We start from the raw sequence: 15,376 nt of genomic DNA on the forward strand, positions 1-15,376 counted from the left end.
CCCCCCTAGAAACCTGGGGACTTTGGTGTTACAGCCACCACAGCAGCAAGCGCCAAGCCCTTTGGATTTTTTGTTTTATTTCTTTCTTGATCAGTTATTTATATCTGGGTATTAAGGGAAGTCTATAGCCTTGGGCAGTCTGGTTCCACATCTGCTTTCTGAATTAACTGTAAAGGTTGCTGCTGAGCTGGTATCTGTTAGGTACAGGTCCCAGCCTAAATGCTGCCCTCCGCTAGACAAAACAGGGGCTGGCGTTTAGTGTTAACCCTTTGGTTCAGAGGCTGGAGCGGTACCTACTCACTGCTAGCTGGAGGAGAGTGGGTTTTAGCACTGCTTTAAAAGGAAGATTTAGGGGATTAAATCCCATCTTAGAATAATACAGCTTCTTGTGTCTTAGTCCCTTAATGAGCTGTTTCTAAGCTGCTCATGGTCCTGCTGCTGTCTGTAGCCAGTCCTCACAAGGCTGAAGAAGAATGGGCCATTCTGGGAGGGTATTGATGAGTCTGTTTATCAATGCCTGTGGAGAATACTGTTGTTCCCAAACCTGGGAACTGTTTGTAGGCACCACTGGCAGGAAAAGGCATTGTTGAGAGGAGGTCTGCATGGCAGGGCAGCTGGCACAGAGCAAAGATCTTGTCCCAACAGCACCTCTGCTCTTGTACCTTCCTCCCCTGGATGTGACCCTCTGCTTCTTTCGCAGGCTGGGGCTGCCATGCAGCAGGTTGTGACAGAGCACCCTTTCCTGCTGCTTGCGGGGTCTGCTGAGCATCATGCCAAAATACCCTGCACAGCCAGGAAGGGAGAAGTGTGCACTGCTCTCTTGGATTCTTCAAGTTCTGGCAAGGTCAGGCAGTGGCTTGGCTGGGAGCTCCGCCTGGCAGACAGGTCCATAAGGCAGGAACATGGTTCATCCCAGTGGATTGAGGGGTCCTTGGGAGTGGGGAGCCAGCAGCAGAGTGGCAGTGGTTGTTCGTGAGGTGCTGACTGATGTGGTGGTTTAATGGTATTGTAGCTCCTGACAAGTGCTGGAGGTGAAGAAAGATGCATAAAGATTTTGGAAAGTGAAGGAAATGGCTACCTTTTCCTTCTTGTTCCCTGAAGCATCCACCAGGTCATTTCTCTCTCTCTTGCCCATTTCTCATGCTTTTGTATTGCCTATTATAGAACATGCATTCAGGCTGAAATATTCTCTAAAGGATAAAACTCCTGAAGTGGAACTTCTCAGGTCTGCTAACGTTTAATTCTGGATGCCAAAGCCTCCTACATCCCAAACCCGAGGGCTGAGTGTGACCGCCTGGGATACTGCGGCTCCTTGCTGGGGTGGATGCTTCAGGATTTGGTGGGACTGTAGGTCTGCGTAATGTTTGCAAGCAGGATCCCAGCTGCAGCACTGCACGACCTTCCGCCTGTCTGCGCATATCCCAAAAAGGATTAGCATTGGAAGAAATCCATTGTATTCTCATTTTTCTTACAAAATGCCTTTAAAAGGTGCTGGTGCAGCCTGAGGGAGTATCCCAACTGCCATAAGCAGGGGTGAGCTGCGGATGGGTTGCACAGTGTTGTCTTTCCAAGCTGATGCAGAAATCACCCTGCAGGGCTTGCAGCCTGTGCATCCAAAGGGATGCATTGATGGGGACAGACTGTGATTTATTTATTGATTTATTTTGTTTTAATTTTGTTTTGTTTTAATCAGTTTTGCTGCATTCAAGATGTGTTGGGCTCAGCACCTGCATTACCTCTCTGTAAAGCTTGGAGCTGTGCCATGGGAGTATTAGTTGTCATGGAGAAACGTTAATGCTGGGGCTTTGGATTTAAAAATGACCCAAGTGGGTATTTCAAGCAGATACACAGCCTATAAATCAGAGGCCTCATAAAGCACTCATGCAGTCTGGAAAGTGGCTGACTTGGATTTGGGCATCGGTGAAGGGGTAGTTGTCACCCAACCCTCCACTTCAAATACAAGCTTAAGAAAATCAAAAATGTAAAAAGGAATGGAGGAAACAAATGAAAAAGCTCCATAAATCTGGCTCTCTAATATTCAGCGAGTCTGGAGAGCTGTGGTAGAGCTGAGGCAAATTATTTCTCTCTTGGACAAAACTGAAAAAGTACATTTTAATGTAAACATTAATTCTAGTCAATATTTAAAATGGTTTTAGTTTTACTTCCTTGAGTTCTGCAGTGAACCCCCATTTTTGGCAGTGTTCATTTTGGAGACTTTTGGGGAATAAGAAAGTCCCATTCTGTAAAAATTCTCTTCCTTTTTCGCTGGGCTGTATTTTCACACGTGCTTTGCAGGAGGGTGAGGGCTGATGCAGGGTCTCCTGTGCTTGCATGGGTTTATGGCTGCCAGTTCAGTGCCTCTGGCTGTTGCTATGCTGAGCTTGCAGGGACCTTTCTCATCTGGAAGTCTTCTTCCCTTGGTAGCATGTAGGACTAGAATTGTTTATTCATCCTAGAAACTCATAAGGAAAAGGTTATAGCTCATTATTTCCTTTGAAAAGTCATTTTTAATAGCTGATGTTGATAGATATCTTATTGACTCACAAGCCCTCCCTGTTCTTTTCATTGTGTTGTCTTCTCCTGGGATTTCTGAAGCAGTAGGTCAAATTTGACTCACTGGTGTAACTGAGTAATGCCCTTGCTTCCATACGATCACTCGCCTCTCCCCAAAAAGCCATTTTTAACTTCCACCAAACATGAGGATGCTGGAGCCCAAAACGTTTCCTTCCATCTGAGGAATCTGTACTCTGAATGGGGCAACGGCTCGTTGCAAGCTGCTTGATGATGGAGGCAACCTCTGTGGGAAACACAGCCCTTCTCCGCTCTCTTGACGGGTGATGTCATTGACCATCTGAGCCACCCATCCTGGGGAAACTTGGCTTATTGCAGCCTGGCTTTTTGTCTGTATGGGTTTTATACAGGGAAAATAATAATAATAATAAAAGAAAAAGCTGGGGAGATGAGATATTTGCACCTGGTCTTGTGTGGTCTTGGAAAGCGGGATAGGATGCTGAATGTGGGAGCGTGAATGACAGGAGGGACCTGAGAGCTGGGATCATCTTAACTTCTCTGTGTTATTTCCCTCCCTTCTTCAGGTGGATGAAATTTACCACGACGAGTCCCTGGGTGTTCACATCAACATTGTGCTGGTCAGGATGATCATGGTGGGATACCGCCAGGTAAATACAGTGCTTGAGCATGATGGGGAGGAGATGCTATTCAGGCTGGCCCCTGCTTTTTAGCTGCTTTCCTGGCTCAAGGCCTGCCCCATGAGGAAAGGAGGGTTGCTGAAATGCAATGTAGGTGCAGCAGGCAGCTGCCGCTTCTCCCAAGGCTGGCGAGTGTGCAGTGACACCATGGCTTAGAGTCTCATCACTGTAATATTTAGCACTTAGGTAAGCGCTGGCTTGGAAGAATGTGGCTGTTCAGGTCATCTGTCGAAGCCCAAGTGGCAACTGTGCTGAGAAGGGATGAATTCAAGCCCTCATCTGGCTGGTTTCTGGAGCCTGAAGGTCTGGAGAGCCCCATAGCTGCCCAGCCCCAGGGCAGAGAGAGGTCCCTGGGGAGAAGGCGGGTGACTGTGGTCAGCCTTTATCTGCTTGTTCTGGGTCCGGGAAGAATCGCGAGGGGCTTCCTCAGAAGCTGGAGAGTGGCAGTAGATGGTGAGACTAAGGTGGCTTCCCAAGTTGGTAGGAGGTGGGTATTAGTGAGGAGAAGCCAAGGCCAGGATCTCCTGTGTCCCAGGCTTGACTTGGCAGCCCTGGAAGATTTCTCTGGCTGTCCTGAAGCTCTCAGGTGGCTTGGGCATGGATAGAAAAAATGTGGGAAGGTTTCTTGTGGTTTCTCATTTATTTTTTTGAGGCTTGCTTGAGCAGAGCAGGCTGAAGATTTTCTTTAAAACAGCTTGATTTGCGATACTTTTTGTGGCAGGCCCCTATCCTATGAAGCATTTTTGCAAGTGATTCAACACGGCAGTGTCTCTGTGTGTGGTCCACAAATAAGACCCATGAGGTCTTGGAAAAAGCCCTGCTTGTTACAGAAATCTGCTTGTCTGGAAGAAACCCAGTACATTCTAGAGACTTGGGGATGGTTCTAAGAGGGAGGGACAAGGACAGCCTGGCTCATCTTTGGAGGCTTCTGGGGGACCAGGAACATCATCTCCATGCGAGAAACTCAGTAATCCTCCAAGCGGTGGGAGTTCCTCCCAGCAGTGTTAGTGCTATGGGCTGGAGGATGATATATAGAGGGGAAGGGATACAGAGCTGTGGTGTTACAGCCAATAACCAAAGAGAGGAGAACCAAAGGGCTCTGTTTAGGATGATTTATCCCCCTAAAAGCCTGTGCTGGAGGCAGCTGCTTTGTCTGTTACATTACTGCTTGGGTTCGGGGGATGATGTGAGAAGTAATCAGCAGATGGTTCAATCCAGGAGAGTCTCAGCTCACTACTGCTTAGGTCTGATGCTTCCTGAGCAAGGCCTCCTGCAGCTTCTTGTCTTCCACCTTGTGCCTGGTAAAGGTTAAACCTCATTGAGGTTAAACCTCAATGGCTTCCACTCAAGGGCCAGAGGAAGGGCAATATTTCTTACCTTTCTTCCTACTGCTGTGGTTCAGTGGGTACCTGCCTGAGAGCATAATTTATTTTATAGAACATAATTTATATGGCATAATTTTGCAAAATGCTAATCTTGAACAACAACAACAGCAAAACATGAAGGACAAGGTGACAGCTATGAAACAATCCTGGACACTTCCACCTGCTTTCTACTAGAGTCTTGGTCTCTGTAGGTCAGGTTTTACAGGGAAGCATTGCTGTGCTTATTGCATCACACCTTGTGAAGTCTTGATGAGGAGCTTGTGCAGGAGCTGGAAATCTGAGACCTCTTTGCTTCCCAGCTGCTATCTGCTTTTGTATACTGCTGCCCCAAGCACTCCTGTGATCAGAGAGGGTTATATACCTTCTTGTACGAGACCACATCCGTTTGTGGGAGCGATTTCTTTGGTGTTTTAAGAAGTGCAAGATGCCTTGCAGATGCCAAGTGGGATTTTGTTGCTCTAATGATGGCGAAGCACTGCTCAGTAGTCTTTCCAACCCCAGAATTCCTGCTGCAGGTTCCTTCTCCTCCACTAACTTACCCATCTCTTTTTCTTCTTCTTTTTTGTCATTCTTTACCCAGTCAGTCAGCCTGATAGAGCGAGGGAACCCATCTCGGAGCTTGGAGCAGGTCTGCCGCTGGGCTCACTCACAGCAGCGCTCCGACCCGAAGCATGCCGAGTACCATGACCATGCTGTATTTCTCACCAGGCAAGATTTTGGTCCCGCAGGTATGCAAGGTACTGTATTTATCTCGATCAGGTATGTGCAGTTTGCTGGGGGAAAGCCAGCAAGGGGAGAGGATTTCTTGCAAACCCAGTCTCATTCTTGGCCAGCAGGGTCCAGAAAAAGGTTATAAAAAATGGTATTTTTTTTTATGTGAAGTAGAAGAAAAATTAATGCAGAGCATCAACCTGAACAAATAACAAAATCATCTTGATTAATTCTGCCCTTATTGTGGCTTCATGCACCAAACCTCCACTTGTCCCAAAGTGCCTTAAAAAGTTTAAAAATAACATAAAAAAGATGGAATGCTGCAGGGAGCTTCACAGGGCCAGTCAGTCCTTTTTTGTCCTCTGGAGGACCTTTACAATCTGGTTTTGTGTGGGTCGGTTTCTTGGTCCTATTAGAACTTGGGCCTGGGAGCATTGAGTAAACCTCGGCCCAAAGAGGCGGTCTTACTGCAGTCTGCGGGGCCAATGGCAATAGTCCTCTCACTCTTCTGGTGCAGGAGCTATGCTGACATGGTCTGAGAACTTAGAGACCTAGGCAAAGAAACCAGAAAACCTTAAGGAAAAGCTTTTGGTGTTTCACAGCTCCATTAGAAAAGCAGAAAAGCCACACTGGTGGAAAGATGACTTTCTCATCAGGAGGCTCTATCTGGTGCCATGAACATGCTGATAATATCACACTGATTTATAGCGTAAGTCCTTCTGGTGTGCATGGGAGGAAGGAGAGACAGAGAAGAAGTCATGTACTCCCCTTGATTACTTCCCTGAAAAGGGTCTCCCTGCAGCAGGGGATGAACCACTGGAGATACCCATCTGGAATCCCTCTTGAACATGCTGTTAGTTTTCAAAGAGCTGAGCTTGGGTTGTGCCAACAACCTCCCTGGTGAGCCATTGACCTGCCTTGGGATCCTTGTCTGGTGAAATACCAGGTTTTGTTTCATTTTTCTAGACCCTTGCTGGCAAAGTGACTGTGTCCAAAGGAGTTGGTGAGAGGACCTTTTTTGGCATGTTGGTAGAAGGGGGAGGCTCACTTGACTCCCCCTTGGTGGGAAGGAGTCATGAGATCGATGGAGTAGCCCTGCTGTAGGTGTGCTTGTTCCAGCTCCTTCCCATTTTCCCTGCGGATCTGGCTCCCTGCTTTTCACACGTCTCTGGGATAGAGGCTTGCTTTCTGTAGAAGTCCCTGTGGCTGCTGTGTCCTTGATTGGCCACGTTGCATGGTACAAGGTGAAGGTGCTTCTCACCCACTGGGAACTGCCTTCTCATTGGCTGCTGGAATAGTAACACTTTGCTCACTGTTGCCTCTTTTCCTTAAAACAAAGCCCTTTTAGATCCCTATTGCCTCTTTTCAGCTCAGGGCTACATGCAACGAAGGACCAGACTGTGTCACCTCCAGTACTTGCTCATGGTGCATGTTTGTTGATGGTATCTTATGTGGCTTGCTGAGGTGATGGAAAATGCCTACTGGCTTCTTTAGCCAATGCTGTATGGGTATGTGCTGGTTGGGAAGCATCTGCCATGCTCATACATGTCCTGAAGCTGAGCTGAAGGCAGAGGTGGTCCCACCCCGAAAACCCTACAGCACAAATCAGCAAGGCAGGAGAAAGGAAGTTACTGAGTATGAAGTCTCCCAAGTCACAGGGACCTGGGAATGGAGTCTAAATGGCAAGTCTGTGCTTAGCTTAATGCCTCATCATTCCTTACACTTGTAAGCAGTTCCTTACACCAATAAGCAATGGAGACAGGGCTGAATCTGACTGGTTTACCTGCACGGTCCTCTTAGCCCAGGCTATTTCCATGCGAGCAAGTCAGCCATGCTCCATGATCACATCCCTACCACACATGGCTTGTACCTCCCCCTGTGTCATGTCACCTCCCCATGGCTAGTGAACTAGACCAGTGTCTGGTCTAGTGCAGCACTGGATGCAAACCCTCGCAAAGCATTGCAGTCTTGTGGTGTAGCTCCTTGTTGCAGGTCCAAGCTGAGCCCTTAGGAGGTCTACAAAAACTTCTCAGTGCTGGCAAGCCCTGCTCATGGCATCTTTTGATGGGGATGGGAGCAATCGTGGCCAGTGTGGAGAAATTCTGAGAAGCTGATGCCATTGTTGCTTTGGGAATCGAGGGAAGCTGGAAGGTGTGAAGGGGAGGGGGGAAGGGACAGCTGAGCTGTGCTGCCCTTGCCTGTGGGTTGCAAATAAACTCCTGCCCTCAAAAGAGAAATGCTTCTTGGTGGTGACAGATGGGTTGTAAATTTCTGGTCCAGGTTGAAACATGCTTTTGCTTAGATTTAATCTGTTTCCCTGTAATCACCTACAGTTGGCCTTTGAGCACACTGGTGGTCCATGGTGGTCAGAGAGTCTGGAAGCAGGTAGGAAATGTCCATAAAGAAAAGCAAAGTGCGTTTGGAGGAAGCAAGAGACTGGTTGGTGTCTTGTCAGTGTAGTGAAGACATGTGCTTCTCCTGTGTGTGTCTGCTAAGCGTTTGCAGGCTCATACAGTTTTTACTAATGGAGTATTTTCCAGGTAGTTACTTCCTGACATCATTCTGTGGAGAAGCCTTTGTATTTCTATTTCTCACTGGGGTCTTCTTTATGAGAAGGTAGTGTCTGCCTTCCTGAGCATACACCTTTTCATATTCTTTTGTCCCATCTTGCATCCAGACATCCAGAGCCTCTTTAGTTGGGAATTTGTCCTGTTTTCATCCTGCTCTCCCCTTGTACAGAAGACTTTCCACATCTTAACTCTTTCTTGTGGAAAGTTTCATGGGGGAATCTTTTAAAATGATCTATCCAGGGTTTGACTCATTACTGTACGGTTAAACCCAGTTATCTGATTCTCTCTCTCAAGGTCTTAGTTTGGCCTGTTACCTTTTGACTGCATTATCTGCTGAGCATGTAATTTCTTCACTTTCTTTCTTAAGATGTTTTAGTTTATTTGCTCATTGAAGTAAGTCTCATTGTCCACTTGAATGTGGGGAGGAAGATGGAAAACAAATGCTTCCCTTATTAAATAAAACCACAAGTGTATTTATTGAAGCAGGCTGCTTTGAGGAGATCCTTGCTGTTGTGGGTGTTTCCCTGAGGTTACATGATATTTTGCAAGCACAAGCGAATTCGCTCTGCACACATAATGAGAATTGGGTGTTTATTTAATCTTGGGCTTTTTGCTTGGTAGCATGGGTTCACCCGACTTCTTCGCTTGGAGCTGAGGCAAAAATGCATCCGTTGCTTCCCACAAAATACTGTGTGAGTGAGCCCTTCAAAGGCTTGTGTCTGGGCTTGCTTTGAGAAATTAAGTTATGATGATGAGAGAAGTTTCCTTTAGAAGTTCCAGTGGTCACCCTGGAACTTCTCTGCTCAGCTGGTAAATAGAAATATCGAAGGAAACACTTGCCCCAAACCCCCTTGGTTATGCTTTATGCCTGGGGTGGCGGTAACTTCTGGGTGTCCAGTAGGGCAGCAGCAACCCATCCCTTGTCCCATCAGGCATCTCATCCACTCAGTGCACCCACAAAGTCAACTACTGTTGACTTTAGGGCAGAGCTGTAGGAAGCCGTTTTTGTTTTGCTTTTATCTATTGTCCTTTGCCAGCTGTGGAATTAAGCTGAGAGCAATCACATCCTTTCCTCTCCACCCTCTTCCAGGGAAATCAGTCATGAATCACTGGCTTGGTGTGGCCCACAAGGATGGTGGCACATGGGCTCTGTGGATCCCATGTTTTGGCCAGGGTGTGTGCAGGAGGGCAGGCATAGGGGTGTGCACCCACCCTCAGCTCATTGGTACCCATCTCCTACTGCAGCTCTGCGTCCCTCTTGGCTCACTGAGCTTTCTTCTTCAAGCATCCCTATCCCCAGATCAGAGTTCTTCAGCATGGTCCTATTCTGCTTTTGCTACTTGGACCTGTAAGTCCTTCCTTCACTAACTTCACATCCCTTGATGCCAAAAACGGTCAGTCTTAAAAAAAAAAAAAAAAAAGGAAAAAATAAATTGGGAAGTAAATTCTAGAAGGTGCCAAGGGATTAATTGAATTGGGCAGAAATAATGTGGGAAGGAAAATAATCCAAAATTGTGATGGTGCGTTGCTGAATGGTGGGGGGAAGGCTTCTCTGCCTGCAGCTGCCCCACTGCACTGCACTTGATCGAGGGCTGGGGGCTGGGGAGGTGCATGGTCCTCCCCAGCTCTGTTTGGCAGGGGGGTGCCCCCTTGCCTGGGGCTGGTGTGGGTGCATGTGTGGGTGCACTGCAGGGGTCCTCCATAGCCTGCAGTGAGCAAGGCTGTATATTTGGTGGGGTTCTGGGGGACATCTTGTGCCTTTCATTCTCTTTCTTCCTTTCTTTTTTATGTTTTTTTAATAAAGTTGAATGCTGGGAATGCTATTTCTGTCTGGGAGGTAGTGGTCACCAGCACTGCTAAAGCACCCATGGGTCCCTTTGCTGCCCTCTTGCTGGCTCAGGTATATTGGCATGAAGGCAGAAAGTTGTCAGTGAGCCTCAGCATAACCACAGCTTGCTTTTGGCACTGGCAGCCTGGATGGTCATACTGGTGAGGAGGTCCTTGGGCTACTACACAAGTGACCTGGGCAGCTTCTCTTCTTCAGCACCTTCCTGTTAGTTTTCTCCTCCTGTTGCAGCGAAGCCAGGCTGCAGGGTTTGGTTTGGTTCTGTTTTGGATTTATTTAATGTTTTATTTGTTTGCCCCCCTCAAAGGTTTTCTTTCTCCTCTCTTCCTCCCATCTTTCCCCTCTCTCTTGCCCCAGGCTATGCACCAGTGACAGGGATGTGCCACCCACTCCGCAGCTGCACCCTCAACCATGAAGATGGCTTCTCCTCGGCATTCGTCGTCGCCCATGAGACTGGCCACGTGTAAGTCACAGAGGAAGAGCTGGCTGTCCCCTTCCATGGGGGAAAAAGCATGGTGGTACCCCTTCCTTTTCAAAAGAGACTTTCTGCTAATGCAGATGTGTGTACCTCTGTGGCACCTAATGAGCTGGTGTAAATCCCCCAGGAATCTGACTTGACACCAGCTTTTCCCATCAGGTTAGGCATGGAGCATGATGGCCAGGGCAATCGTTGTGCTGATGAGACCAGCATGGGGAGCATCATGGCACCACTGGTCCAGGCTGCCTTCCATCGCTACCACTGGTCCCGCTGCAGCAAGCAGGAGCTCAACCGCTACATTCAGTAAGTCAGTTTTAACCAGGAGGGGCTGTTCTCCCTTCAGATGGTGAGATTGCCTGCATTCTGTACCCAGCAGCTCCTGCATGAAGCAAGCAGTGGACAAGTCCCCATTGGGACTGCTTGTTTTGGCCAGAATAGTAAAAATGAGTCCTTGGGAAGTTATATTCCCTTTTTCTCCTACTAACAGCTTTGATTCCTTGCTCGAGTCTGAATTCGTTTTGGGCTGTGGAGGCTGGAGGCAAATAGGAGCCTGATGAAAGCTGGAGTTGTCAACAGAGCAGTAGTTTGAAACTCTGTGCTGGTGGAGCCCACACCCAGATCGCAGATATTTTGCCATTTGCTTTGGGCAGCCTGTGTGGTTTCCCATTTAGGCTGTAAAACATTCTGTGCTGCATAATAAGGTGTAGAAACGGGCCATGGGGTTTCTGTGTGTTGGGGCCAAGAGAAGCAGGAAAGCAGATGGCAGTGGTAGTACCCACTGGTGCCAAGGTGCTCTTTTCCCTAGGGAGCTGCAGTCAGAGGAGGGATGCTTGTCTTTAGGTGACTCTGCACAGTTGGTCTTTGCTGGACACATTTTTCAGTGCCAAGATGAATCAGATTTCTCAATATCTGAACTGGAGAGAGAGCTGGAGGTGAGGGAAGGTGTGAAGAAGGGAAACCTTCCATGTCTGACTGTTTTGCCCTGCATCTCTGCAGCTCTTATGACTGCCTCCTGGATGACCCCTTTGAGCACCAGTGGCCAACACTACCTGAGCTGCCAGGCATTAACTACTCCATGGATGAGCAGTGCCGCTTCGACTTTGGAGTGGGCTACAAAACGTGCACTGCGGTGAGTAGGGGTTGTATGGCCACATTGCCACCCCCCAGGACCCCTAGCCAGGTGCTGTGGGGCAAGGAGGGGTGCTGTGAGCCTGCTGGGACGTGCCGCTGCCGTCCCAGCCCAGCTCCTCTGTGCTCCCCAGTTCCGCACCTTTGACCCCTGCAAGCAGCTGTGGTGCAGCCACCCAGACAACCCCTACTTCTGCAAGACCAAGAAGGGGCCACCCTTAGATGGGACCGAGTGCTCTCCAGGCAAGGTAGGGGCTGGTCCTTCATGTCTACTTCTTGGGAGGGAACACTGACATACTTGAGGGCAGCAGTCAGTGGGTGCCCATTCTTAGCTGGTGCCAGTTCTTAGCTGGCATTGCTCCTTATTTTCCCCAGTCTATGCTCAGATGAGGACTTCGCTTGTTTTCTGATCTGCCTGCTTCTGCAGAGAAGCAGGGCTGTTTTGTCACCTGGCAAAAGAGCAATGCCATCATTGCGTGTACAATGTCATGATGGCATCAGCTTTTACTTGAGGATCTCTTAGCATGCCTGTTAGCACAGTATGAAAGTGTGGATATGTTGGAAAAGCTGCTGGCCCATGTAAGTTTTGGGTGGTTCTTTGCCAGAGAATGGCTGGATGCAAGGTGTCCAGCACCTTATGATTAGTATCTGTATAAATTCCAGCAGTGTCGCTGAGAATGCAGTCTTCTCGAGTGCTTCAATGATGCTTTGCTAAAAGGTTCCAGAATGAGGCTTTTTCAAATGCGTACAGATGTTTTACATGTCGTGCTGGCATGTGGCTCCAGGTGACTGCAGCATCTGCATTGGGAGGTCCATGGGCTGGTCAGTGTTTTGCCTCTTCGGGGACCTTACCTGCATCTGTCGCAGTGGCTGCCGAAGGCACCGTTGGCTTTTTGCCATGGCTGAAGTTAAACCCGGGGTCTGGGTGCCCATGGGGTGATGCTGCAGCTTCGTGCCAGGCATAGTTACATGCCTGGGAAGAAGTGCAGAGCTCTTTATTTTGATTACCGAAAACAAAACAGCTTGCTGCTGTGCTCCACGCAAAAGTTTGGGTTCATCCCCCTGTGCCAGCAGGGAGACATCCCCAGGGCTGGTCCAGTCCTGGGCCCGGGTATAATTCACTGCCTGTTCAAGGATCAGCGTGGGTAGAAAGAGGAGTTCAGTTGTAGATAGAAAACCAGTCCAAAAGCTCAAAAATACGGTGTTACAAAAAGAAATCCAAAGGGATGTGTTTTGCAGAGGGATCTTTGCCAGGCTTGTGCCTTTAGCAGCCTTTTGCACAGGTTTGTCCTCCGTCTGTGCAGCTGCATGGCTCGCATATCATGTCTGGAGCAAATCAAACCTCCTCCAGTGCCCACTTTTCCAGCTATTGTTTGAAAAACCGAAATACTTGTGAACAAGTAAACCCCAGAGAAAAACACGACAGTATAACCCAGCTGCCGGCTTCCCAGCTGATGTAAACCACCACTGTGCAGGCTTTTCTATATCAGATTCAAGCACAGATGTGTTGGGAACCTGCCCTGCTTATTCCTGTTCCTCTGCTGCATTTTCTGCTGTGAGTCCCAGTTGTAGAGCTGTACTGTGCTCTTGGAGCAAAGCCACCCGTCTCTCTCTTCCCTTCTAGTGGTGCTTCAAAGGTCACTGCATCTGGAAGACGTCGGAGCAGCCTTATAGCCAGGACGGCAGCTGGAGCTCCTGGTCCAAGTTTGGCTCGTGCTCCAGGACCTGTGGTGGAGGCGTGCGCACTCGCAGCCGGAGCTGTGACAACCCACCGTACGTTTGGTCTCTGCCTCCGTCTCTTTTAGCAGGGGTCAAACAAAGTGGCTGAGAGCCAGAGGTTCCTCACTCTTCCCCTTGTGCACTCGCTTGGCAGGGATGGGGACGTCTGCTCCTGTGTGACCTGTGCCATGCAGTTGGGCTCTGAGCTGTGTTGTGTTTGAACAGCGTTCCCCACCCCCCAACCCCGACACAATTTTAACCCACCTGCTTTATTTTCCAGCCCAGCATATGGTGGGCGCCACTGTCCGGGATCCACCTATGAGTACCAAGTGTGCAACGCTGAGGAGTGCCCGGGGCCCTACCAGGATTTCCGTGCCCAGCAGTGCTCCAAGCGCAACTCCTACTACACCCACCAGAACAGCAAGCACTCCTGGCTTCCCTATGAGCATCACGACGGTGAGCGGCAGCAGGTCCTAGCAAAGGAGCAGTAGCCAAATTGCCTTCTCCCCTGGACTAGGCTGCACTGGTGGCCATCACCATGGAATGGAGACTATGCCAGCTGCACAGATGTTGGGTTGTGGAAAGCTCCTGAGGTGGAAACTAGAGTGCAGTAAACCAGCATCAAGCAGCCAGGTCTTTAAAATCAATCTCTTACGCTTGTCCTCAGGTGACCCATAGGGAATCCAGACGTACTCTGGTTCCTTCTGTCTCAAAGTGCAGCAGAGTTGGGCTGGGATCAGACCATGTTCAAATCTCTCCCTGCTCCTCCTGTGCTAGGAAAATGAGAGCCCCTTGTAATAGTAGCCAGAGATAACTCTGTGCTACTTTAAAAGTTTTATCTCTGTTTTCTGTGTGCTTTGGCACGCAGTGGACTTGTTTTCCTTGGAGACGGTGGGGTGATGGCCCTGCCTGCTCGCTCCCGGAGCCACAGTGGGGGAGCGTGCTGCTCCAGGCTGGGATGGGAGCCAGGTCTGTCTGCCTGGCTTGGTATTCCTCATGCACACAGCCAAGTGTCTTGCATTGTTGTATCTCGTAGCGTGTCCCGTCCAGCCGCCTTCTCTTAGTTTTCTGAGTGTGCTGGGCAAAAGTGCAGACTCTTGAGCAGCAAAAAGATGCGGCAAAATAAGGCTTATGAATAGGCTGGGCTTTGGAAATCTGGCTGTGCTCAGGGTTACAGGCTGAGATGGGTTTCTGTCTTCAGTCACCCTAATGTATTTCCACAACCCCCCTTTTTTTTTGTTTCCTCCTTTCTCCCCTTTACCTTTTGTTTTGCCTCAGATGCTCAGAAGTGTGAGCTGATCTGCCAGTCCGAGGGAACAGGGGATGTGGTGTTCATGAATCAGGTCGTTCATGATGGTACCCGGTGCAGCTACCGAGACCCCTACAGCATCTGTGTCCGTGGCGAGTGCGTGGTGAGGAGCCGACAGCTGCTGCATGACTGTCTCTGTCCTTTGCCTGTCCAGGAGAAAGCTTGTGCATCCCCTTGACCCACTCAGTACCCCTTGAGGATGCATGTTTTAGCCTGGGGGCAGACCCTAAGGGCAGCAAAGGGCTATGGGGATGGTGGAGCAATGGGAAGGGCTGCAGGCATGTAACTCTGCTTGTCTTCTCTTCCCCATGGGTGACAGCACGTTGGCTGTGACAAGGAGGTCGGCTCCCTGAAGCAGGACGACAAGTGTGGGGTCTGTGGAGGGGACAATTCCCACTGCCGGACTGTGAAGGGCACGCTGGCCAAGACTCCGAAGCAGCCAGGTGAGCAGGCTGGATGGGTTTGGGAATGGATTTGGGAATGGATTTGGTCAGGGTCAGCTGGATTCACATGTGGATGTGAGTGGGTGTGTGTCTGGTTGGAGAACACCTGCCTTTTCCTCCATCCTTCCTCCTTCTCTTTCAGCAAGTGTTTTGAAGATGTTTGAGATTCCGGCTGGAGCTAGGCACCTTCAGATAGAAGAGATGGAGCCAGCATCCCATAGCATCGGTGAGTATGCTGTCTCCCTTCACCCACTACCTTTTTTTAGCCCTGTTCTGACAGTTCCTACCCAAAGGGTCTTATTTGAATCATTCCAGTCCTTCAAAGGCAATGACCAAAGGAAATGATGTTGAAATACCTCCTTTTTTTCCTCCAGCTGTTAAGAATCAAGCCACAGGTAATTTTGTCCTTAATGCTAAGGACAAAGAAGCCAAAAGCCATGTGTTCATTGAGATGGGATTGGAATGGGAATACACTGTTGAAAATGGCAAGGAGAGCCTGAAAACCAGTGGTCCTCTGCATGAGGCTATCAGTGTTTTGGTAAGTCTGGTTTACACATGCTCTGCGGGTGTGGGGTGAC

At 49.1% G+C, this 15,376-nt stretch overlaps 1 protein-coding gene across 2 annotated transcripts in view; it reads left to right on the forward strand.

Moving 5' to 3' along the window:
- ADAMTS14 (ADAM metallopeptidase with thrombospondin type 1 motif 14) overlaps window positions 1-15,376 on the forward strand; it is a 36,672-nt gene that overhangs the window by 13,973 nt on the left and 7,323 nt on the right. The window contains exons 5-16 of one of the 2 annotated variants that reach the window (XM_061373894.1): window positions 3,096-3,179; window positions 5,175-5,331; window positions 10,079-10,184; window positions 10,359-10,502; window positions 11,196-11,328; window positions 11,462-11,575; window positions 12,952-13,100; window positions 13,327-13,502; window positions 14,325-14,458; window positions 14,675-14,798; window positions 14,941-15,024; window positions 15,173-15,336. In XM_061373894.1, coding sequence (XP_061229878.1) covers window positions 3,096-3,179; window positions 5,175-5,331; window positions 10,079-10,184; window positions 10,359-10,502; window positions 11,196-11,328; window positions 11,462-11,575; window positions 12,952-13,100; window positions 13,327-13,502; window positions 14,325-14,458; window positions 14,675-14,798; window positions 14,941-15,024; window positions 15,173-15,336 — 1,569 coding nt within the window. The remainder of the gene's footprint in view (window positions 1-3,095; window positions 3,180-5,174; window positions 5,332-10,078; window positions 10,185-10,358; window positions 10,503-11,195; window positions 11,329-11,461; window positions 11,576-12,951; window positions 13,101-13,326; window positions 13,503-14,324; window positions 14,459-14,674; window positions 14,799-14,940; window positions 15,025-15,172; window positions 15,337-15,376) is intronic. The other variant, XM_061373895.1, reaches the window with a different exon arrangement.

The sequence above is a fragment of the Neopsephotus bourkii genome, unplaced genomic scaffold (genome assembly GCF_033783945.1).
Source record: "Neopsephotus bourkii isolate Nb327-2 ecotype Australia unplaced genomic scaffold, CSIRO-AGI_Nbou_v1 NB_1634, whole genome shotgun sequence".
Classification (NCBI taxonomy): domain Eukaryota; kingdom Metazoa; phylum Chordata; class Aves; order Psittaciformes; family Psittacidae; genus Neopsephotus; species Neopsephotus bourkii.